The 24,444-nt window shown below is 41.3% G+C and overlaps 1 protein-coding gene across 1 annotated transcript in view; it reads left to right on the forward strand.

Annotated features, from left to right (window-relative positions):
• Positions 1 to 24,444, forward strand: part of Wdr41 (WD repeat domain 41) — a 47,806-nt gene that overhangs the window by 11,832 nt on the left and 11,530 nt on the right. Inside the window, exons 3-8 of the mRNA XM_051172363.1 lie at positions 8,584 to 8,632; positions 11,145 to 11,276; positions 13,596 to 13,658; positions 18,185 to 18,296; positions 21,806 to 21,868; positions 23,267 to 23,377. Coding sequence (XP_051028320.1) covers positions 8,584 to 8,632; positions 11,145 to 11,276; positions 13,596 to 13,658; positions 18,185 to 18,296; positions 21,806 to 21,868; positions 23,267 to 23,377 — 530 coding nt within the window. The remainder of the gene's footprint in view (positions 1 to 8,583; positions 8,633 to 11,144; positions 11,277 to 13,595; positions 13,659 to 18,184; positions 18,297 to 21,805; positions 21,869 to 23,266; positions 23,378 to 24,444) is intronic.

Here is a 24,444-nt window from a genome sequence, read left to right on the forward strand (position 1 = left end):
CCTGGTAGAAGTTGTGCTTGATGAAGTACTCCCACCTTTGTTGTCCTTTTTTTTTGTTTTTGTTTTTGTTTTTCAAGACATGTCCCTTTTTAAAGCTGTATTTTGGCGCTTTTTTTAAAAAAAAACATTTATCTGCTTCCCAGGCATTGCAGACACATCCATACAGCTTCCATTTATTTATTTATTTATTTATTTATTTATGTATTTGCCAGGCTTTAGAAAGTCCTTGTGCTTTGGGTAGCAAAGCAGTCAACATCTGGTTTCCATACTGCCACAGCAACGTCATCTTGGCTTTTCCATCTCCTTCCAGTTCTGCAGATGCTGCAAACAGAAAGATTTGCATTTCAGCTTATGGATTACACGTTCTCCTATGTCCTTTGATTTGTAGGACTTAATTGAAATTGCTTCATATGAGTAACAAGTATTGAGTGAACATTTAGGCAGCGGACAAAGAAATTATTTGCGAAACCACCTTATTTGTTTATTATGTAGTCAATCTTGGTAGTGCTCTGCTGTACTTTCAGCACACATGTGTCTTCTGAGATGTTCGAAGTGAAGCGTTAGGGGGTGATTTCGTGCCTTGCACTGTGAGTCTTCTCTCAGTATAGATCCTGTGCTGTGATTTGTGGTGCTGTGTTGCGAGCTCTTAACAGAGCTCCTCCTGACTCCTGGTTTCAGGATAAGGTGTGTACCCACAGACTACATAGACCTGCTCCCCAATAACACATTTACTTTCTGTAATTAGCACAGGAGAAGGTGGAACATTCAGATCTGCCAATAGCTCCTTATTAAACTGGCTCCCTGTTAAACTTGTTTTTCCATGCATGTAGTCTTTTATTAGTTATTTGATCATCATCTCAAAGACTATATAAAAATTGTTTTCATGGTTCTGAGTATTGAACTTGGGCCTTCTAAATTCTAAGCAAGCATTGTAGCACTGAGCTACATTCCTAGCCCTTGATTTATTTTTTTTAAAAGACATTCTCACTATGTAGCTCAGGGTAGCCTTGAACTCAGTATGTCCTGAGACTGACTTTAAACTTGTCACTCTTTTACCTCCACTTCTGGAGTACAGAGATTACAAGCATGGGCACCATGCCTGATTCAACAGTCCTTTTAAAAACTTGATTTAAACAGGAAGATACAAGTGAGGGGATAACAAATGGGATGTAATCTGAATAATAAAATTTAATTAAAAAAAAAAAACTTGGTTTCAAGGCAGCCAAGGAATACTGAGAGTGAGAGAAACAGTCTTCCTCAGGGAAGAGCACACTAATTGGGTATCTAATACCAAGTGGTCAGCCCTGAAAACACATATTCAAGTGACATTACAGAGATTGAGCGGGTTGTATTTGTGTATTTAGGAATATATGTTCATACATACACACATACATACATACACATATAATAAGTGAAAAAAGAGACCATAAATTTGAGCAAGAACATGGAGCTGTATATGGGAGGGTGTAGGGGGAGGAAAGAGAAGTGGGAAATGATATACTCCCCCAAAATAAAAGAAATCATTCAAAGAATGTAAAGCCATAACAAACAAACAACTTTGGTATATATAGGAACCAGATGGGAATGTGATGTGTGAGACATAAAGGGAACTGTTGCTGTGTGGTGGGAATCTAGTTTTAATTAAAAATGTTTTTATTGTTGTCATCTAGTGACACATTAGTAATGTCAACTGAAGAGACAAGGTTACATTGATAGCATTAATGATTACAATTTACCATAGCACTGAAATGTCCCCTTATTTATTCATGTAACAAGCATATATTTTTTACACCTTCAAAATGCTTATTTTGAAATTAAAGTATGACTTCACATGTGAGCTCCCATGTGTAAAGAAGTCATCAGCTTTATCTTTATAATGACAAAGATGCCTGAAAAGCAAGTAATGCTTAAAGCCATCAGTGCAGCGGTGGGACCATCAGTACAAAAAGGATGGGTTTGATGACTTTCTGGAAATCAAAATTAGACTAAATCAAGGCTGAGAAACTCCAGGGATCTGCATGTACAGGGATCCCCCACGGTTATGGGGTTTGACAACCTACCAAATGCACCAAAGTCCTGGAGTAACTGACTCTCACAGGAGTAGCCAAAGGATTAAAACCAGCCAGTGTGTGTGTGTGTGTGTGTGTGTGTGTGTGTGTGTGTGTGTGTGTGTGTGTGTGTCTTAAAAAGATTCAACTGGGGATGGGGATGCTGCCGCTGCAGACACTGAGGCCTAGGGGAGTGGAATGGCGTTGCCGTACATTGTAGATGAAAAGCATGTGAAAGCCGGAGAAGGCCTTCAAAATAGGCTCCCAAAAGATCGGGTTGAGAAATAAAATCAGAGAAATTTGCGCTTTCCCACACCTCTCCTCCATCACAGCAAAGGCCGGCAGGACGTGTCTTAGAGTGGAGAGAGCTCAGGACACAGACTCTGCAAAGCAAAATGTAAGAACACTTGAGCTCTAGAAGGCGGGGAAAAGCACGGACACCACAAGGACATTGCATTCTCATTTCCATTTAGAGAAAAAGCCTTCAAAAATTTTTACCAATTTGTATTATTTAGAAGAGTTTTTTAAAAATGTAAATGTCTTGGGACATTTTCTAGCTATCATTTTAATACGGACTTCTAGTTTAAATTCATTGTGGCATAGTATTTTGTATAATTACTATTTGTTTTAAGTTAAAATTCCTCCTATATTTTGTAATAAGTCTTTCTTGGGGAATATTTCTCAAAGACTTGAGGGGAGAACATATCTTGCTGTAGTTACATTGTATATTCTTTGTGCTGCACAACCATGTATCCATTAATGAATTTCTGCATCCTGGATTTATTAATTACCAATGGCAAGATGTAGCAAACATATCTGTAGCACTATAGACCTACCAGAGATCTGTCAGAGGAGGAAGTGTTGTATGATAAAGATTAATAGATACAGTGCTGGAGACATGGCTCACCGGATAAGAGCTCCAGCTTCTCTTCCAGAGGACCCAGGTTCAATTCCCAGCACCCACATGGCAGCTCACACTGTCAGTAACTGTTTCCAGGGTACCTGACACACTCACACAGACATGAATGCAGACAAAACACCAATGCATATTAAAAAAGAACTTTGTTAAAGAGATTAATAGGTATGGTACTTGTCTTAGTTACATTTTTATTACTGTGATAAGACACCATGATCAAGGCAACTGGTGGAAGAAAGAGCTTATTGAGGGATTCTCATTCAAACCACCACATACTGTATTATGGATTCTCAGTTAGCACAGTGTTCTTCATTTTAACATCTGGAATTTGGACACATCACAAAATTGATGGCCTTCGGGTACAGTTGGCAACATTTCCCCCTAGTGGTACATAAAATAACATTGAATGCTTGTTGTTTTGAGGTCTCTAGATGAGATCAATATACTACTTGCCTTGGTGTTTTTCTAAGTCCAGCATATTATGTCAATAAACTTAGTATGGTGTTTCATAGAGAAGCAGTTCTCTCAATGCCGTCTACTGAGGCTTAAGTCTTTGGGTTCTATTAACATAGATTGTAGTTGAGGTAGTGTGATGGTAGCAGCCACCTTTCTCTCACTGGCTAGCCTAAGCCATACTGATGTGTTAGTTACTCCCCACAAATGGTTCAATACTTGCTTTCAGAAATCACAGTGTTTCTTAGTATTAGGAATTCTTGAGTTGAATTTCCACTTCTGGCTTGGAGGTAAAGTATGTGCTTGACCAACTAGGATTTGTTTTGGATAAGCTGCTACAATGCTACTAATTTTTAGTGATTTTTTATAGTTGAATAGATAATTGTAGCCCACAGACAACCTCCTAACTTTTGTTATAGATCTTACAGGAGATGCCAGTGTGCAGCGAAGGAATTGGCTTGCTTTTTGAAGCTTTGTTTTCACTCTAAAGCAGTAACAGTAAATACTGAAATGGCCAATAATAAGGAAAACAGCCACAGAATATATATATATATATGAGAGAGCTGAAAGGCTGAATAATTTACAAAGCGAGTAATTGACCTTTGAGCAATAAAAATTGACTGTGATTTCTCGCATTAGCACGAGCCGTGTTTAGAGTTAACTTTGTTTGCTACTGATTAAATTCCAGTTTGCAGAGAGTGCTTTCTATCTCATTCCTAAGCTGTTGGCAGTTCAGTCATCTCTCACCATGAACTCATTTTTCTGTGAGATTCAAACACGATACAACAGTAATGAGAAGTTAAAAATCAGGGTTAGAAGAAAATATTTTAAACCTGTAGCCCTTCTGAATGGGAGAAAAGCAATTATAAGGATTTGGAGAATCAATAGAAATTGATGTTTTATACCAAAGAAAACTTAAGGCTTTGAGTCCTGCCCTCACTGCCCTCACTCTATAAACACAAAGACATCAGTAGGCCTCAAACCAAGCTACTAAAGATTCACTTCCAGCAATTACTGTTGGTGATACTCAAGGCAGTGTTGAGGAAGTTTTAAAAAATTAAAAAATGAATTCTCTGAGAGTTTTATGCATGTAGGCAATGTACTTGGTATATCCACCCGTTAGTTATTCCGTTCTGACTCTACTCACACACCTCCCCCACCCAGGCATTTCTCTCATGACTTGACTGGCTCTTTTCTAGATTACAGAGTTTAGTCAGTTCTGCCGGTATATACGTGGGCTTATGATAACTGCTATGCATGTACTCACCAGAGCTTGTAAGTCGCTCACATTTGGAAATGAACACAAACAGTGTATATGGATTTGACATTACTATTGTGTGCTGCTTCTAGCTTGTTAACTAAGGAGTCTTAAATATTCTTCTTTCCGTTAAAATGTGTGGTGTTTCGTTAAAACTTACTTAGAATCTGCCTGACTCTAGTTGGTCTCTTACCTTTGACCGTGGGAGATCTGATGAGGGTCTTGAAATGAGAACTGAATGTGGGACTCCCTGAGTCCATGAAGACCACAGGAGACTGACGCTGAGTATGGGCTGTGTAGGAGCCGGAAGTGAGAACCTGTGTTTCTCGTGTAGGGAAAAATCTAGAAGAGGAGATGGTCCCGTAGGACAGTCGGCTCCATCTGAGTGCTCAGTTCTCGACTCCTCCCCTAGGGATGCTTTCCACCAACTGTTGGCTGAAGACCCCAAAGCTTTTAGTGTATGAAATCCACCTCTGACATCGGAGGGAAGGACCACAGCTTGAATAAACAACATAGCTGTTAGTGGAACATCATTTATTAATGGTCGCTAACTGGCAGCAGTTGTATATAGTTCATAGGCGGCTTTCTTCTCTCTCTTATTAAAAAATCCTGAATCCAACTATATGGGAACAACAGTATATAGGCTGTGTAGATATAATTCTGAATTACTGATGTCTGTTACAGACTGCTGTGCTTCATTATAATAACAAGTTGATAACCTACAGGTTGATTGCTGTACAACACTGCGTTGGGTTCCTGTTTCAAAATAGTGCTTGCCTGATTTTGTTATAATGCAGGCACTATGATGAATAATAATTTAACAGTTATTTTCTTGAGAGGACTTATGTATAGAATGTTTTACTCTACCTAATGGAGGACTTGTTCCTGAGTGTACAGGGAATGAGGGTGAAGAAGAGAGTGAAGAGAAAAATGTCTACTACCGCTGCCCTTTCATGGCCCCAGACAAGCTTTTCTTTACCACTCGTGCATCTCAAATGTCTTCACTAGAAAACAACACTAAGACTCTACAAACTTCATCCTTTATATAAAGAAAGACCAAGGAGCCAACACGAACAAGAGAGTTCTTAACATTAAAAACGGAGTTCAAATGCCTTTACAGAGAAAATAATAAAGCCGAACCCCACCCCTAGACTGTTATGCTATCAGCTTAGTTTCATTGCATTTGACCTAGATTGATTTTCATCACAGAGTTTTAACTAGTGGGGAAACTAAAGGTCATCTCTATATCTTCCTTATTGTACATATTAGCAGGTTCTTCTTTGTAACTCTGTAAATGCTTTGTCTTTGGACCTTTAATACCTGGGCATGGAACTTACAAATAGCTTATAAGCATTCATTAAATTAGTTTGCAGAACCTAATCTTTGTTACTGCAAGTGAAAATATCAATAATAAGATTTCATTCTTAATGTATGACAATACTTGGTCTCAAAGTGTATGACAGAGCCAACATAGACACAGACACGTGTGGTAGCATGAAACCAGACATGCAAATCAGTGGACCAGAATAGAGAACCCCAAGTAAACTCATGTAGGTGTAACCACTTTGTCTTTGGCAAAAGTGTCAAAGCGTATGCAGAGGACAAGGGACAGCCTATCCAGTAACTTGTTCTATCAAAGCTGAGTATCAACCTGTGGGGAGGTGACACCAGATCCCTCTCTCACTCTGCATAAAGACATATTTTAAAAAGGTATCAAAGACCTTAACTTAAAAACTGAAATCCTAAAATTATTAGGGGGAAATGGAATGCTGGTGTGTTAGAGCTTTGTGAATGTGACTCCAAAAGCCCAGCAAACAGTCAGAAAATCAACATGGGAATACATGAAATTAAAAGTCCCTCACAGCAAGGGAAACTTATCAGCAAAGCGAGCTACAGACTGGCTACAGGATGGAAGAAAAGTCCCTGGCAGATATGCTTAGACAGGATGTTAATACCCAGAACGTATGTATGAAGGTATAAAGACCTGCAGGCCATCCCCAAACTGCTGAGTGGGCTAAAGAAATAGGCAGTTCCCAAACACGAAACCTAAGTGGCCAGTGAGTGTTTACTGCAGGACTTCCCCAGATCCTGCTAGCAGTTCAGTAATGAGCACCACCTACTCTTCAAGAGGTCCTGAGTTCAATTCCCAGCAACCACATGGTGGCTCCCAACCATCTATAATGACATCTGGTGCCTTCTTCTGTAAAGTACTTATAGGCAATAAATAAAATATTAAAAAAAAAAAAAGAGTTGGAGACTTGCCAGGCGGTGGTGGCACACACCGTTAGTCCCAGTGCTCAGGAGGCAGAGGCAGGCAGATCTCTGTAAGTTTGAGGCCAGCCTGGTCTACAGAGCAAGTCCAGGATAGCCAAGGATACACAGAGAAACCCTGTCTTGAAAAACCAAAACCAAAAAGAGTTGGAGATTTGTATAGTTTAGAGCTTTAGGCCTTTTTCTGGGGCCAATTCTCAGCTTTCTTGTCTCCTTTGATTCTCCTGCCTCTGCTTGAGTCCCTCCTGCCTCTGGCCTGCCTGGAAGTTTCTCCCCCTTACTTCCTGCCCCAGCTATTGGCCATCAGCTCTTTATTATAAGCAGTCAGCAGTAAGGCAGCGCCTGGCCCGTCTCTTTGGTTGCCTAAGACATTAAAGGCTGCCTGACCTTCATCTTTTGGGCCGGTGAGGAAGGACAAGCATTTACAAATAGAAAACCCGGAGATGGGCCATAGAAACGGCGATACCAAAATCCTGCTGCCACTTTACCTCTCCGGTACAGCATCAACACTCGAAAATACATATGGAGACACACCTAAATACAGTATAAAGAAAAATACACCCCGTTAAGCATTGTTAAAAGTGGTCCAGGGCTGGGAAGATATCTCAGTTGGTGAAGTGCCTGCCCCCAGGCCTGAGGAGCACAGTTCCTGTGCCCAGCACACAAACAGAAGTCTAGCTAGACTCAAGTGCACCTTAACTCCTAGCACTAGGAGGTGGAGGCAAGCAGCCTGGGAGATGGGTTTATGGGTAACATTGCTTGTTCACCAGCATTAGGACTTGGGTTCAAATCTGCTGCACCTGTGTGAAAAGCCAGATATGGCTGTGCGTGCCTGTAATTAAGAACACGCCCAGTGTCCACCCCTCCCACCCTCACCCCAGGAGCTTAAAATAACATGTTTATTACCATATAAATAGATAAGGAAAATGCTGTCTATGTACACAGTGACATTTGATTTAGCCATAAAAAAATGGAGTTATAAAGTTTCCAGGAAATGGGGTAGGTCTGCAAAGTATTATATCAAGCCCTGTGACCCAGATTCAGAAAGACAAGTGTGTACTCCCGCTCCTGTGGCTCCACGCCTTTGATGTGTAATCCACATGGGTTATGAGTGTTAGCGTGCGCTATGAAACTGGAAGGGACCACAGAAGGGGAAAAGAGTGATGAGGAAGTGGGAGGGCAGCAGATATATGTGACCTGGAAGCAGACCGGAGGCTGCTGGGAGTGGACGAAAAGCAACAAAAACCAATTTTGTTTGAAAATGCCACAATGAGGCCTACTTTGTTTGCTAGTTAAAAAAGAATGTTAGCATAGAGCCTGACACAGAGAGAATAATTCTACTAATTGTTAATCACTATTGATAGTGGTATAAATAACATGTTACTATTTGGTCAGCCTATTAAACCAGTATAAATATATTAATGTGGTCATAGATCTTAAAATTCATGTTAATATTTAATCTACATGTTATAGTTATTATATTGATAATAGCCTTGTTACATTCCTGTTACGTAAAATATAAAATATTAATATCTATTTTCCCAAACAATTTTATTAAAATTATATTACATTTAAAAAAATCTTGCCACTTAAATATCACTAGTGATTTTTCTCCTTTGCTTCTTCTCTCAAACCAGATTTGCATCTGCTGGCGATGATGGACTTATAGTTGTGTGGAGTGCCCAGGTATGTACCAACTAAATGCAACTGCAATGAAAACATGCCAATATGGTCGAATACTTATTCATTAATACTGTGTGGTATTCAGTATACTGACATATTATTATCATGTGGGATTGGTAATTATGTAAGAAGGGTTACTTAGAGATATTTGTTGGCAACGGGAACTAGTATTTCATACTGTCTTAAGTGTGCAGGAGTGTGCATGCGTGCTTGTGTGAGTGCCAGGAGCTGGAGTTATGCGAATAGTAAGGCTCCTGGCCTGGGTCCTCTGCGAGAGCAGCCAGTGCTCTTAGGCCACTGTGCCATCTCTCCAGCCTCAGAGTTTTAATCTCACTGAACAAACTTCAGGTAGCCAGCCACTATGCAGCGACACCAAAAATGCTTTATTAGTTTTTGTAAGATGGTACAGTTTTTCATTCAATCTTGTATGATAGCATATTAAAAATTCTTGTCATGTTTGACTTTACTCTGTGTAACTGTGCAGAGGGAGGCCTGTTTTTCAGTGTATTAAAGGCTTGCCCAAGTTTCCCAGGGCCTCCCCTAGGAGTCTTGATTCCCCAGGTTGCTCTAGTTTTAATTTTTCTTTTTGGCTCCTTCACTCTAGTTATCTGATCTCACTGTCAACCCTCAGTTTTCTGTGGTCTTACTTAGCTGGGGGCATCCTTTTAACATCAAAGTGTCCACAGGGGCACTCCAGCCTTTAACATCAAAGTGTCCACAGGGGCACTCCAGCCCTCCTCCACCCTACACCGGAGACCCAAGTGCCCACATGACATTTTTGCATATACTGTACTCACATCCTCTCTTGTGCCTAAAATTACCCGCAGAGTATATATCATACTTTACCCAGTGCGAATGCTGCCAAGAGTAATGCCAAGAAAAGTCTTTTCATGTTCAGTATGATTTGTTCTATTTTGATTGACTGATTGATTAAGACATGGTCTGGCCCAGGTTGGCCTTGAGCTCTCGTTTCTCCCTGCTTCAACACGTTGAGGCCTGGGACTACAGATATATACCACCACACCTATTTAAAACAATGTAATTTTAGTCTAAGATGACTTGAATCAGGCCAGTCATTGTGGCACACATCTGTAATCACAGGGGTGATGTCGGGTGGATCAGGAGATCCAGACCAGTCTTGGCTTCATAATAAACTTGAGGCAAGCCTGGACTCTATGACTGTTTCCAAATAAACAAAAAAACAAAAAAATAGGATGAGTTGAATCCGTGCTTCTATAAACGGTGCATGCAGAAAGCTGTCTGTACTGTAAACACATTCATGAAACACACACACACACACAGTCACACACACACACACTCACGCACACATACACACACATATTGCACGTTTCTACTTGAGAGGTGAGGGGAGAGACTGATAGGTTGCAGGACATTTGATCCCCCTGTGATCCCTGAGATTATTAACTATAAAAACTTGTCACTGATCCCATTGTGATTCCTGAGATTGAACTGTAAATCCCTGTTTCTTGTGGTTGAGCCCTAATACACATTTAATCCAAGAACTTTCTGTTATTGTAAATAGGTGACTAAGGTGTGGTTCAGCCAGCCTTGCACACACCTTTAATCCAAGAGCTGTCTGTGCACAGGATTTAATGACGTTAACCCTAGGTCAAGAGGCAGAGCAAGAAACCAGCTGACAGGGATTAGAGTAGGAGGGACTTTGAGTTGAGGGGTACTTAAGACAGCATGTAGAGGTAGAAGGGTCTTTGGTGCTGTAGCTCCTTAGCTGTTGGCATTTTTTCTTGACCTCTTAGCTCTTTAGCTCTTTAGGTTTTGAGCTCCTCAGCTTCTTGGCCTTTGGCTTTTTGAGCTTTGAGCTAGCAAAGCTTTGGCTTTGGGTTTTTTTGTTTGTTTGTTTTTTTGTTTTTGCCTTTTCCTCCTGGGCTACCAGCTGAGCTAGTGAGCCTTTTGGGCCTTTTCTACTGGGGTGTGAGCTGAGTCGGAAGTTCAGGTGGTTGCTCTCTCTGCCTCTCTGAGCTAGCAGGTTTTCACCCCAGCATCTAGCTCTTGAGTCTTGATTGGTAAAATGGAACGATCTGAGATTTTCATGTAAAACAACACTGCTGAAGGATGACACTGAGCTGGTGGGAATGGGTGCTGGCGTCAGTACGCCTGGAGACCGCTGTGCTTTTATTTCTTGTGCACTTCGAGCTGTAAAGGTTTGGCACATGTTCATGCATCAGCAGGGCTCTTGCTTTCTTTCTACAGACTAAACTGCAGCTGTTTTTGTAGATGGTACACGGTTCCTAAGATCCAAAGGAGAGATTCTTTAAATTGACTATGAAAATACACTAAAATAGCCGGAACCATTCATAGCTGGTTTTCTGATACTTGTTTATATCATGTTTATTGATTGTTTAAAAAAAATTTAAATTCCAAACACATAATTTTAAATGGCCTGTATGTGTATTTTCTCCATAGCTATTCTTAATGTTATTTAGGACTCTTCAAGTTGGAGAGGGTAAGTTTATTGACCTTCTTTCCTGTATTTCAGACAGGAGAAAAACTTCTGGAACTCAGAGGACACACTCAGAAGATCACAGCTGTCATTGCATTTCCTCCCCTAGACTCTAGCGAGGCGAGCAGTCAGCTCATCTTAACAGCCTCTGCTGACCGGACCGTCTGTATATCCTTAACCCGAGACCCAGTGCCTCTGAGGGCTGTGTATTCTGGTGGCAAAAGAGGTTCTCCCAAGTCTTTATGCGCTGCTTCCTGAAGTGTTCGGTGACAGGAAGGAACCGCTCTTTCTAGAGGCTCCATCACATCAAGTTGTGCAAAAAGAGAGGGGCTGGAATTATGCGGGCTTAAGACGGTATCTTACTCAGGGACATTAGAATGGTTTGGACTGGAAAACAATTTATTTCCCCTCATGTTTGACAAAAGATACTTAATCCCTCCCACCCCCCTCGGAGCAGCTGCGTTGCTGCTGAGTGAGTCTGCACAGAAGTGCAGTAACCTCTGCTCAGTACTTAAAACTTGGTAGTTTAAAGGCGTGGTGGCGTCCGCCTGTAATCCCAGTACTCAGGAGGCAGAGGAAGGCTGATAACTGTGAGTTCAAGGCCAGGCTGGTCTACAAAGTGAGTTCAGGACAGCCAAGACAACACAGAAGAACCCTGTCTCAAAAAACTAAAAAGAAAAAAGAAAAAAAAAGAAGAAAAAGAAAAGTGAAATTTCTTTTGCTTTCCCATACTTTCCAGCTGGGATTTACAACACAACAGAAATGGTAATGTTTTGTAGCGCACCTGTGTGTGTCTTACTTACTGACTGACCTAATTTAATCCCTATGAAGTAGGAGGTTCCTCGTCACAAGTGAGAAGGTAGAGACAGGAAGTAAGTCACCCAAGGCACATGGCCAGTAAGGTGGAAGTGGCCAGCAGCCACTGAAGCTGCATCCTGCACCCCCCTGATAGATAAAATAGTGTGGGTAGCACTTGGCCAAGTGCTGTGGGTAACTGCAGTTCCCATGGCCCTGCCTCAGGAGTGTCACACGGGCTATGACAAGTCTATTGGAAGGCTCTGTTTAATTGAGAAGGAAGCCCCGAGGAATGGCCTCGTAGGCCTCTCCAGAAGCAGGGCTGGCTTGACTGACTTGATGACCGTTACTAGATAAGTTGTGCCCAGGTGAGACCATCCCAAGGAGCCATCTCAGTGGGGTGACCTCCGTGTGCTGCTGCGGGCTTCGGTCAGATAGCTAGACCAGAGTGGCCTTATTACTGCTGCTTTTGTGAGGAAAACATTATTTTATGGAGCCAAGCTCTGGCACTTTGTCTGTGTTATAATTTCTGTAGGAGTAGAATTTAAAACGCAGTGTCTTTTTTAGGCCATTTCTAAGATGCTGTACTAGCGTTCGAGACAAGTGTGAAGGTTGCTGCCACAGGACTGAAGTGAGCAGCAGTGTGACACACACGGCCACTCACGCTACTCTGGCTTTTAAAACCTCCTGAGAATCTTGACATTCATTTTAAATTTACTCTCCTTTGGCCCTTCACTGATAGCTAACTTTTTCATTAAATGCTGATGGTAGTGTTCTTGTTTGTTTGTTTGTTGTCAAGTCGTGGTCTTAATAACCCATGCTGCTTACTACTGAGCATTAAGCTGTGAAATGGTGAAATCAGTGAAAGGCCTGTGAGGTGGGATTAGAACTGGGAAACTTAAGGCCAGAGAACATTGTCTAGTTAGGAGAGAGCGTTTTTATGAGTGAGTAGTTTGTTTAGTGTGACCCAAGCCTATGAGTACATAGGCAGCTCCCTTTTTATTATTAACTGCGTGTGAAGAGTGGAGTAGAATTAATAAAAATTAATCTGATAAGATTAACAAGATTATGAAAATGAGTTTAAAAATTTAACATAAAAATATCAGACATGATATACAATGAATTTGCCATACATTTATATTATTAAAAAGCTATGATATGATATTTACACGTATATGATATGAAGTTTTAACACCATAGGAAATTGTGTTCAAAGTCCACAAAGACCGTTGCGTTCCTTAGGTCACACTAAACCTCACCATGTGGCGAGAGGCCTTTTAGTTGTTTTCAGTGCATACAGAGTCGTAGTAACACATAGTGTTGTAACATGTACATGTATGTAGTCATGCATGTGCCGTGTAGCAATCACTCAGAAACTGTTGGGAGATGGGGCAGTTTTTAGTATAAAACATTGTGTACATGTTTACTACATTAGGGTCACCAGTTCTCACCAGCACATGTTAAGCTGAGGAAGACTAGCACTCCAGAGCACGCACTCTGATGGGCACAGTAAAATTGCATCTCACAGGCCTGCTCCTGAGGACATGACTTGCAAAAGAATCCCTAGCTGGCTTAGGTTTTCCTTAAAGATTTTGTAACTGTGTATTCTTGTGACTTGATTGGTTAACTAGAAATGTTATAACTAAAGTTTTAAAATTCCATTTGGAAATTGTTTCTTAACGTAAATGTTAAGTTTGGGATTGTGATACCGGCAGACAAATCCAGAAAGTCTCCTGCTTCCAGTCCACTGTGAAGGTAAAGTCTTAAACAAGTTGGGTTTTTATGTTTTCGTATGTTTGGGTATGTAATGTTTTCGCTGTTGTTCTCAAAGTGGTTTAATACTTTAGCTGAGATTCTTGAGGTTTTACAAATTATTACTTTTGCACACACCTACAGCCATTTGATTTTAAGACTAGATTTTTGGGATCTTATATAAGTGTGAGAATTTTTCAATTAGAAGTGGGAGTAGGGCCTAGTTCTGCAGCAAGACATGACAAGGTGGGGCCTGGTGGCTTACAGTGGACCCTGATAGGAGGAGGCAACCCTTGCAGAACTGTCGCAGGAGCTACTCTGTTCTTATGCTTTGACTGAAAGACAAGGAGGCATCTGTCCCCTGACCGCTGCCTTCTCTAGGCTGCGAGGACCTGTTGGTTTCTTACTTCCAAACCCCTAAATTTCAATATGTCAGTCGCATTAGTTTCATCTTTTTCTAATCATATTAATTGGGACTTTTATGGCAGGACTGCCGCCACATGTGGAAGAAACAAATGCAGCCAAGTCTTGTTTCCTTGTGAGTCCTACAAGAAAAGTGACCTTGTGTGTTCTGGGGAAGTCACCACTGTTTTTGCTGCTAGCTGTTCAGGACAGCTGGCCTTCCGACAGCTGCCTTCCCTTTCTTTGCTGTGCAGCACTGGTCAGGCCATTTCCTACACAGCGTCTCTGGTAATTGTCCCCATGGTGGCACTGTGCTGTGACATAATGCCAGTTCTCTAAAGTTCTTGCAGAAGAAAGTACAGTGTGCCATGTTCTGACAGCTAAGTTAACATTGGGTTGTCTCAAGAAGTCACTGAAGTTTTCACTGTATTTTCTGTGACTTGAAAAAATGCAACTTATGCATTCCCTTAAAAATATTTCTTACTATCTGAAAAGCTAAAGTCATTAGTTTTCAAGTGAAAATCTTTGAGTTGAAGGAACGAAGAAGAATAAGATAAAGTGGGCGGGGCGTGGTGCTGCACACCTGTAATCCCAGCACTCGGGAGGCAGAGGCAGGCGGGTCGCTGTGAGTTCAGGGCCAGCTTGGTCCACAAAGCGAGTCCAGGACAGCCAAGGCTACACAGAGAAAGCCTGTCTTGGAAAAAAAAAAATTAAGTGAAGGAGTTATGGTAAGTTGGCTTTTCCCCCCTAGTTGTTTGGAGATAAGTAGATACCATAGTTTTCAGACAAGATGCACTTTTCCCCCAAAAAGTGAGAGGGAAATTAGGGTGCACCTTATGGTCCGATTGCTGTTTTTACTGTTTTTCTTGTTTTACTGCTCTGAAACCTGCATGCGTCTTATGGTCGGGTGTGTCTGAAAAATATGGCGCACTTTTCTTAGAAGACAGTCTGGTGTTGGGAAGCCTCTAAAACGTCATTATATGCATCAGTGCAAGGTTTCTACTTCTAGGAAGCCCTACCAAAGAAGTAATGAGAAATGGAGGTGGAGATTTATGGATAAAAATGCATGCTACAGATTGGTATTTAGCGTTCTAGCATCTTATAAAGGAAAACCACTAAAGTACAGCATGTACACATTCAGAGTATTTCAGAAGACTCTAGAAAGATTGTGGGGAATGTAGTGATAACACATTAAGTACTTAAGACAGTATGCTATCTTCAACTAAGTATTAACAAACCAAACCCAGCAACATAGAGAAAGGAAGACACTGCACAGCCAAGGGAGGCTTGTTTCAGGAATATGACTGTAGCTGAATATCAGACAGTGACCAGAGTGAGAGTCCACGACAGCAACCACCAGAGGCAGAGAAGGCATTGAACCAGCTCCAGCACAGCCTCACCATGTAGATCCTTCATAGATGACCCAGAAGGTCATTTATGAACATCCAGTGACCGAATACTGAAGGTAGCAGACCGAATACTTTCTCCCTAAGGCCAGGAATAAAATAGAAATATCTACTCCAAGCACACATCTGTTTAGCTGGCTCTGAAGGATCTGGACAGCAAAATTGGACAATAAAAAGGGAGAGAATGATTGTTTTATGATCTGCTTTTAAGAAAGAGAAGAACTAAAACTTTCTATATTTATACGTGATATGACCTTGTATGTAGAAAATCATAAATCCACACAAGACTGTGAAGGCTAATAAATTAACTTAGCAAGGTTTCAGGGTACATGATTGATAATAGAAAAATCAATTGTAATTCTGTAGAGTCAAATTGAGAAAATTCTATTCATAATTAAATTAAAAAGAATAAAACACTTAGAAATAAGTTTTTAAACGTAGAAGATTTATACATTAAAATCCTTAAAACACTCTTCAATAAAATTTAAGAGTAAGTAAATAAAAATGAAAAGCTAGGGGCTGGAAGAGATGGCTCAGCAGTTAAGAGCTCTTGTTATTCTTGCAGAGGACCTGGGTTCGATTCTCAGCACCCTCATGCTACTGAATAACCATTTACAACTCCATTTCCGGGGATCTTTGCCTCCTGTGGGTATCAAGAATGCAATGGTATGCATACATACTTGCAGGCAAAATACTCATACAAATTAATCTAGAAAAAGTTGGTAACTGATTACCATCATATGTTCATGGGTTAGATTTAATATTAAGATCTGAATATTAAGAAATGACCTACAGATGAAATACAATCTATCATAAAATTAAATCTGGATTTTTGTTTCAGAAAAGGAGCAAACTAGCCTGAAACTTGAAGTGTAAAGGATCCAGAATAGCCAAAACAGTTCTATAAAGAAAGCACAAAGATGTGAGTCAATAATTCTAAAACCTCCTTAGCGATCTAGTGTCAAGACAGTGTGATACTGGCACAATGGTGTATGAACATAGATCAATGGAATAGAATTGAAATTCCAAAAATAAAGTCTCACAGTTGAGAAAGCAAGCAGTTGGTTTACATGGGAGCAAACACCTTTCAGTGGAAGAAAGAATAGTCTTTAAAAAATGAGCCCAGCTAGGCATGGTGTTCAAATCTGGACTTCCTGTTATGGGAAGCTAGGTTAGGAGAATCATTTGAATCTATGAGTTCAAGATCAGCCTGAGCAACATAGTGAGACCCTGTCTCAAGGGGCAGAAAGCAAAGTCAGATGAACATAAACATGTAAAAAGGAATACATTTAAGTGGTAATAAGTGATAAATTGTGCCTAATTAAATGAACATCTTGTTCTTCAAAGAGTACCATTGACAAACTGAAAATGCAATTCAAAGAGTGAGGGGAAAATATATATGTATATATAATCAGGTATGTATGTAAAATATGCAAAGAGCTATTATTAATAAACTGAAAAGAAACATAGTTGAGAATAATTAGAAATAAATTTCACCAAAATTATATGTAAATGAGCAATAAATGCATGAGGAAAAATTCATCCTTATTAGTGAATTAGTGAGCGACTCAAAGCCATGATAAACACCATTTCATATGCACTAGCACCACTAATGTCCTAAGGACAGTGCTGGAGTATTAACTAAGGAAGAGTCACGTTGTAGCTTAGGCATTGCTAGTAGGCGTGGGAAACACTACGATGACCTTCAAACAGCTTGGCCATTCAATAAATTGTTAAGCAGTAACCTTCCTGTGTATAGTCCTACAAACTGAAGATGTCCCTATGCATGTATAATGAATGTCAGAGCCCCAGTATTCAAACTAGCTAAAAAACAGAAATAACCTAAATATCCGTCAGTTAGTGAATGGATAAACAAAATGTACATGTCCACACAATGGACTGTTGGCAGTAAACAGGATAAAGGGCTGATGTAGAGCCCCGGAGACGAGTCAGGGTAGAATCTTAAAATATAAACTTCATTTGACTGTTTTCAACTTTTTCTTTCATGTATTTTAAAAGAGCCTCACCCTGAGCCCAGGCAAGCCCACCAGCCCTCCCTTCTTTCTAGTTCAGTCTTTCCCTTGTTCTCAGTCACACATCAGTCGTGAGGACACGACTCTGGAGCAAAGGGACCCTAAGGTGCCACGTAAATAAAGGGTTCCACATCCTGGAAACAGTCTAAGTCTATCATACACAAGTATTGAGAATTAACTGAAAAAAATGAAGGCCGGTATTCTATTTTATTTTTAAAAGGCATTTAAGGATTATGAGGATTGTCTATTAGTGAGTCACAAGTTATCTGAAAGCTTGGTGGCTTAAAACAGTAATAAACATCCAGTGTCTGTGGTCACGAATAGAGAACCTCGTAGCCAGTGGTGCTGGCTTGGGATCTCCTGACTGACACCAGAAGGCTTGTCTAGGCTGAGAACCTTCTAGAGGTTCACTGCAGCTTGGTACATTGCTACTCTGTATTGTTTGCAGGCCTCGGCTTCTTGCTGTATGGACTGCTTTAGTGTCACCTTGGGGCAGTGACCTAAGGGCCCTGGGATATCCCAGCATCTGTGAGATGGCAGTCACTTAAAAAGCCCATAATCAGAAAGAAGAAAACACGAACTACCCATCAAACAGAGGGACTTCAAAGAACCCGGGGCATGATTGAAAACCAAGGAACAATAAAGGCTAGAATTTCGAACTGATATCACGTTTCAAACTGTTTTGCAGTGCTTAACTGTTCTTCAGAAACTAGACGTGTGGCTCTCGGGTGGTAACGACTTAGGTGTGTGGAACCGCAAACTAGATCTGCTGTGTAAGACCAGCCACCTTTCTGATACAGGTAAAACCCAATCAAGGTAATTATGGGACATAATTGGTAGACTATAAATGACACAGTTGAGTCTTTAAAGAGACATCAAAATATAAAGGTCCATGTAGGATGCGTTTTTCTTGTTGCTGTTCTAAGGACTGTAGGTAGCCATAGTCAACTAGTATTTTCAAATGACAAATAACTTAATGAACACGTGTGTTCACCTGTATGTTATTAATATCAAGTACTGGGTTTCAGTATGATGTTTTCATACGTGGGTAGCATGTGTTTGGATGATCTCCATCAACCCTGTTGCCCTCACTGGTGTTCTCCTCCCCCCAAGAGTCATCCTCTTCCACAGTGAGAGAAAGCATGCAGCGTTGTTTTCTTACATCTAGCTCTCTTTACATAAGAGGATGATCTTCAGTTTCAACTCTTTCTTGAAAATAATAGGATTTTGCTCTTTATGGCTGAGAACATTCCACCGTGTGTATGTGCGTACCACATTCTCACCGTGTGTATATGTGTACCACATTTTCACCGTGTGTATGTGCGTACCACATTCTCACCGTGTGTATGTGCGTACCACATTCTCACCGTGTGTATATGTGTACCACATTTTCACCGTGTGTATGTGCGTACCACATTCTCACTGTGTGTATGTGCGTACCACATTCTCACCGTGTGTATGTGCGCACCACATTCTCACCGTGTGTATGTGCGTACCCCATTCTCACCGTGTGTATGTGCGTACCACATTCTCACCGTGTGTATGTGCGTACCCCATTCTCACCGTGTGTATGTGCGTACCCCATTCTCACCGTGTGTATGTGCGTACCACATTCTCACCGTGTGTATGTGCGTACCCCATTCTCACCGTGTGTATGTGCGTACCACATTCTCACCGTGTGTATGTGCGTACCACATTCTCACCGTGTGTATGTGCGTACCACATTCTCACCGTGTGTATGTGCGTACCACATTCTCACTGTGTGTATGTGTGTACCACATTCTCACTGTGTGTATGTGCACACAGCACACTCTCTTTAGCCATTCATCCATTGATGAGCACATGGGCTGATTCTGTCACCTCTCTACTTTAAATAATGTCGCAGTGAACATGATGCATATATAGTACATGATGACCTTTGCCTACTTTCAGCACATATACATACGCAGTGTGGGACAGCAGTGTCACGATCACAACAATCTACAGCTGTATATAGGTTATGTGTGTGTGCAGACTCATGTGTGTGCGTGTGTGTGTGTGCATGCATTTGTACGTGTGCGCATGTGTGTGTGTGCATGTTGTGTGTGTGTTTGGGCATGGGCTATGGAACATGTGTGAAAGCCAGGGAACAACTAGTGAGCATTCTCATCTTCCGTCATGTGGCTCCTCAGGCTTGGTGCAAGGCACCTTTATCCTCTGAGCAATCTCACTTAGTGAACATTTTCTACATTGAAAATTCTTCTTGAAGAAGGAAGAGTTTTCACAAGTTTGAGGCCAGCCTGTGCTATAAGCGAGACCCCCACCAAAAAAACAGCAAACAAACATGCGAAACCTTTCTCCTACCTCGTCCTTCTCTTGAGCTTTTTCACATTTCTTTCATCTTTTCCATCCAGACAGAAAACATAACTTGTGAAATACACCCATGTGAAGGAGAAGTCAGGGCAGAAATACTTTAAAAAAAAAAAAAAAGATTTATTTATTTATTATGTACACAGTGTTCTGCCTGCATGTACACCTGTAGGCCAGAAGAGGGCATGAGATCACATTACAGATGGTTGTGAACCACCATGTAGTTGCTGGGACTTGAACTCAGGACCTTTGGAAGAGCAGGTGGCACTCTTAACCACTGAACCATTTCTCCAGCCCCCAGAAACACTCTTGATTGCAACAGCACTGCTAGTCTTTGACTAGGAAGGAAGTCGGACATCCATATTTGCATATTTATTATAAATCACACTTACAGAAATATATAGCAAAGTGGAAAGATTAACTTCATTAAACAGTTTCTTGTTGATGTGTTCCAGTAACTCAACCTTCAAAGCTACGGTTAGTCTGAAGCCATTTTATGATTTAGCTATGAAAAGATACTCAATGCTCTGTGCTCAAGGCCAAGTATGGGTCATGGCGCCACAACCCAGCTACTCAGGAGGCTGGCAGGCCAGTCTGGACAGCATGGCAAGACCCAGTCTTTTGAAAACAACAGCAGCAGCAACCAAACCCCACCTAGTGGGCATGATGCACACAATGAATGACACGGTGGCTTAAGTCTAGTCATTTCAGTAACAGAAGTTGTTTTGGAAACACACCAATTAGCCTGCTGTTTGAAGGCCACTTTCTGAGCTGCTGGCTAGAGGGTAGAGGGTCGAGATAGGAAATACTGTCTTCTCCACAGGAGACTCATTTCCGGCTGGGCTCTTACTCAGATGCCCTGACAGTCAGTGTTTCAGTAGTAGATAACCCCTGGGTGTCCTCCAACCTTCTATAACCCCTGGGTGTCTTCCAGCCTTCTCGGCTGATGCTGTCTACCTTGAGGTAGCATCCAGCCTCACAGGCTAAAGCTCAGTCCTCAAGATAGTTTCCTTCCCATTGTTCCAGTCACGTGCCCGCTTTTTGTTTTGTTTTGGTTTTTGTTGTTGTTTTTCTAAGATCTTTGACCCCTGGTTGTAAATCAGGATTTAATGGCTAGAATGGCATACAGGGCGAAGAGCAACACCTTCACCCACTTAGGTTCTGTTACAGGCATACGGAAGAAGAAATAGAAAGGGCAGGGTGGAAGGAGGGGCACAGAGCCTGGTGAGCTCCCGAAGTATACCACCCTGCAGGAACTGCTCTTACGGTCAGCTTCCCTGGCTGCCTAAGTCCTGTGCTGGTTTTTTTAATGGAGTCTTTATTATGTGGATATTGTTAATTAAACCATTTGCTCCTAGTGAGCAACACTACCTTCTGCCTCTCTCTCCTCAGAGGCTGTGGGGTGAGGCTGAGCATGCCGACTTTTTCTTGCCTTGGTCCTCCTAGAGAGCAGCTCTCATCCCATAGTTACCACTGATTGGCCAGACACTAGCCGGCTTCTTAGAGCACAGACTGTGTCTTCAGAGATCCAAAGGATTCTAAGAGTGTCAGCCAACAGGATGAAAGCCAGCTGTGTCTTTTGTATTGCTTAGTGCCTGGGAGCATGCATGGTCTTACATTTACATTGAGGAAAAACCCCAGCTTTCTATCTCATTGACCTAGCCATCCAGGGATGGTTGATGGTGATTATATGGGGTAAATATATGGGAATGGTTGAGTATACCTCGTTAACACTACAGGAGCAATATTCAGAGCATATGAATGTATGAAAAGCACCTTCCAAAGGTATCAGAAACTTACTTGAACTCAGTTTCCATGTGTAAACAAGAAAGGAAGTATTTATATAGTAGCTTTTAAATATGTATTATGGGAAATGACTAACATCAAATTGAGAAAGTTTTGTTTTTGATGTAACCCATGATAGAAAATGATTTCCTTGTCTTATTTTTTTTTTCTGAAGGGATCAGTGCCTTAGTTGAACTCCCTAGGAATTGTGTTGTAGCAGCAGTCGGCAAAGAACTGAGTGAGTACATAGACTTTCGTCATGTTTGTGCACAGAGCTACATATATGCATACATACAAATGTGCTGGAAAGACAAACGCAATTTTATTTCAGAGATATCTGCCTCTGCCCAGCTCTGGCCTCTTGGGCTTGTTGAAAATGATACAGGGTAAACTATTGTCAAAGTGTTATATCTGATTTCTTCTTGTTAACTATTACTGCCTTCTACTATCTTGATTAACCACTGTATTGCCAATTCTACATTCATTTAGCAGTAGTGTCTCCACTCAGAGTTTACCCACATCAAGAAGGGTTCTCTTTGTATTAGCTGAGAGGCTTTCTGACGGCCACACTTTGAATATTAATGGCTATTAGAATTTAATAGTCTTGCAGATTCTTTGGTGGTTGGCAAAATACTGTCAGAGACACAGGAAGAAATGTGTCATGATGTATTTTCCAGAGAGGAGTCAGAGGAAAAGAGAGCCTTGGATAGTTGACTCCCAGCACTTGGGGAAGATGTGCGACTTTGCCACTCTCCATGTGAGCCTGCCTGTCTGAGCATCCACAGTGCTGGCACTAGCGGCTCCTCAGAGCATGTGTACACTGACGTCAGCCTGCACAAGGTCTCGTGCCCGCTGTGGACTCTGAGCATTTGGCGGCAGTAACTGGGCCTGTTCTCATTTGGTAGCTGGAACTCCTAGAATATCATAGATGTTTTGTAAATGTTAGTTGATAGAACCACTTGATTTTATTTTATTTTAGGATTTATGTGTTGATTAAAGTTAGAATTTATAGTTTAAATAAAACTATTTTTTGAAGTCAAATAATAAATCAAGGAACATCTATATTCTCAGAGAATTTATTATTTAATAGTATATGCCAAAAAAATAAAGAAAGAAAGAAAGAAAGAAAGAAAGAAAGAAAGAAAGAAAAGAAAAAAAGAAAAGAAAAAGAAAAACCCAAAAAGTTGTTTTCACTTGTTTGGCTCTAATTTTTAACAGCTTTTTTTTTTTTTTTTTTCAGCTGAAGCCTTTACTGAGTTGAAGGAATTGTATCTTATTTTGTAGCAGTGCCTACTGGCCTGGACACATGAGGAGAGAGAATTGGTAGTGGAATTGATTCAGGGGAGTGGCCGGGGCAGGACTGGAGTGGTATTTCTGACATGCGATAGAGAAAGCAGAGGCAGCTAGTGAGTTCTGGAAGTCAGTGAAGGAGGCAAGGGGATGGGAACCCTGACTGAGGGTTTGCGGAGATACTTTAAGCATCTCAGCATTTGAAAGAAACAGTCTGAGCTAGTATAAATAGGTTCCTTTTGGAGATTTTTTTCAATATGACATATATTTTGCACTTAATGTTCTTTGAGTAGTAGAAAGGTCCTTTCTGTTCTGTGAACATTTTAGTAAAATAACTGCCTTTCAGTAATTTTTAGGCTAGAAGTGCCCACAGAAGAACTGCAGGAATGGGATATTGTTGAAGTCAAATGCCTTCTTGATCACCAGGACAATATTCTGTCACTGATTAACATCGGCGGTAAGCTCATGGCACTTGTTTGTGTTAAGCACGGTTTTGGAACTTCCATCTTGTTTCGTTCTAGTATTTCAGAATTACTGTTCAAATAATAGTTTAAATCAGTGGTGATGGTTGTTATCTTTTAATCTATCTAAGCTTTGAGTCAGGAGAGCCCGGCTCAAATCTCATAGTTTGGCAGGTCTAAGACTTCAGCACGGGCGATAAAGCTGGCTTAACTGTGCTGTGGTACCACTGGTCAGCGGTGGGGTGCTTATCTGCAGGCTGCAAATTCTGATGCTGTGGCATTCTAGCAATTCTTCACAAATGGCTCTGGCTCTTTCAGTACCAGTGAGCTGAGTATGCGTTAGAGGCAGGAGGGATCACAGCTCCGGCTCTTGGTGTTTACTTGGTTCTTGTAGATGAGTGACAGCTGACACGGCCAGCATGGAGCTGGGAGATCTGTGTGTGTGTCAGATGGAGCGTCCTGGTAGAGACTGCAGGCAGAGGGAGTTACTGCACCTGGAGACCTGGAGGTTGGGCTGCCTCTTTTAGAGGAGTATGTTGTATAAACGTGAGATGGGGTGAAAAGGAGTATGGAGAACCCCAAATGGAGACTTGCTCGTGTGTCTCCGTGTGATACTTGGTCGGTCCCATTTTCAGATGCTTCAGTGAGCGTCCTTGAAGGGGAGATAAACATGTTTTTTGTTTAGATCACAAGTGGGGGATGAGAAAAAGACTCATGGGAGAGCAGGTGATGTTTATCCCCTTAGAAGTCGAACCACCATGTGAGGGAGATTGGTTATAAACCTCCTGAAAAACATGCTTGAACAAATTCTGAGAGGAGGTATAAGTGTGAGCCAAAAACAAGAGGCGGGGCCTTTGGAGACTTGGGATACTTTTGGCTGTTCATTGCTCCACTTCGAGATGCTCCTAGAGAGAACTGCTCGAGGGAAGGTTTCGGGGCTCCGGGTTCTGGTTGCTCTAGGTTCCAGCAGAAGAAATCCTGCTGATTACGCCAGGAGAATCATTCCTTGAAACTGATAGCCTTACAGTTTCATTGTTGTATTCTTTAATCTTCTCTTCCTATT

The sequence above is a fragment of the Acomys russatus genome, chromosome 30 (assembly GCF_903995435.1).
Source record: "Acomys russatus chromosome 30, mAcoRus1.1, whole genome shotgun sequence".
Taxonomy (NCBI): Eukaryota; Metazoa; Chordata; class Mammalia; order Rodentia; family Muridae; genus Acomys; species Acomys russatus.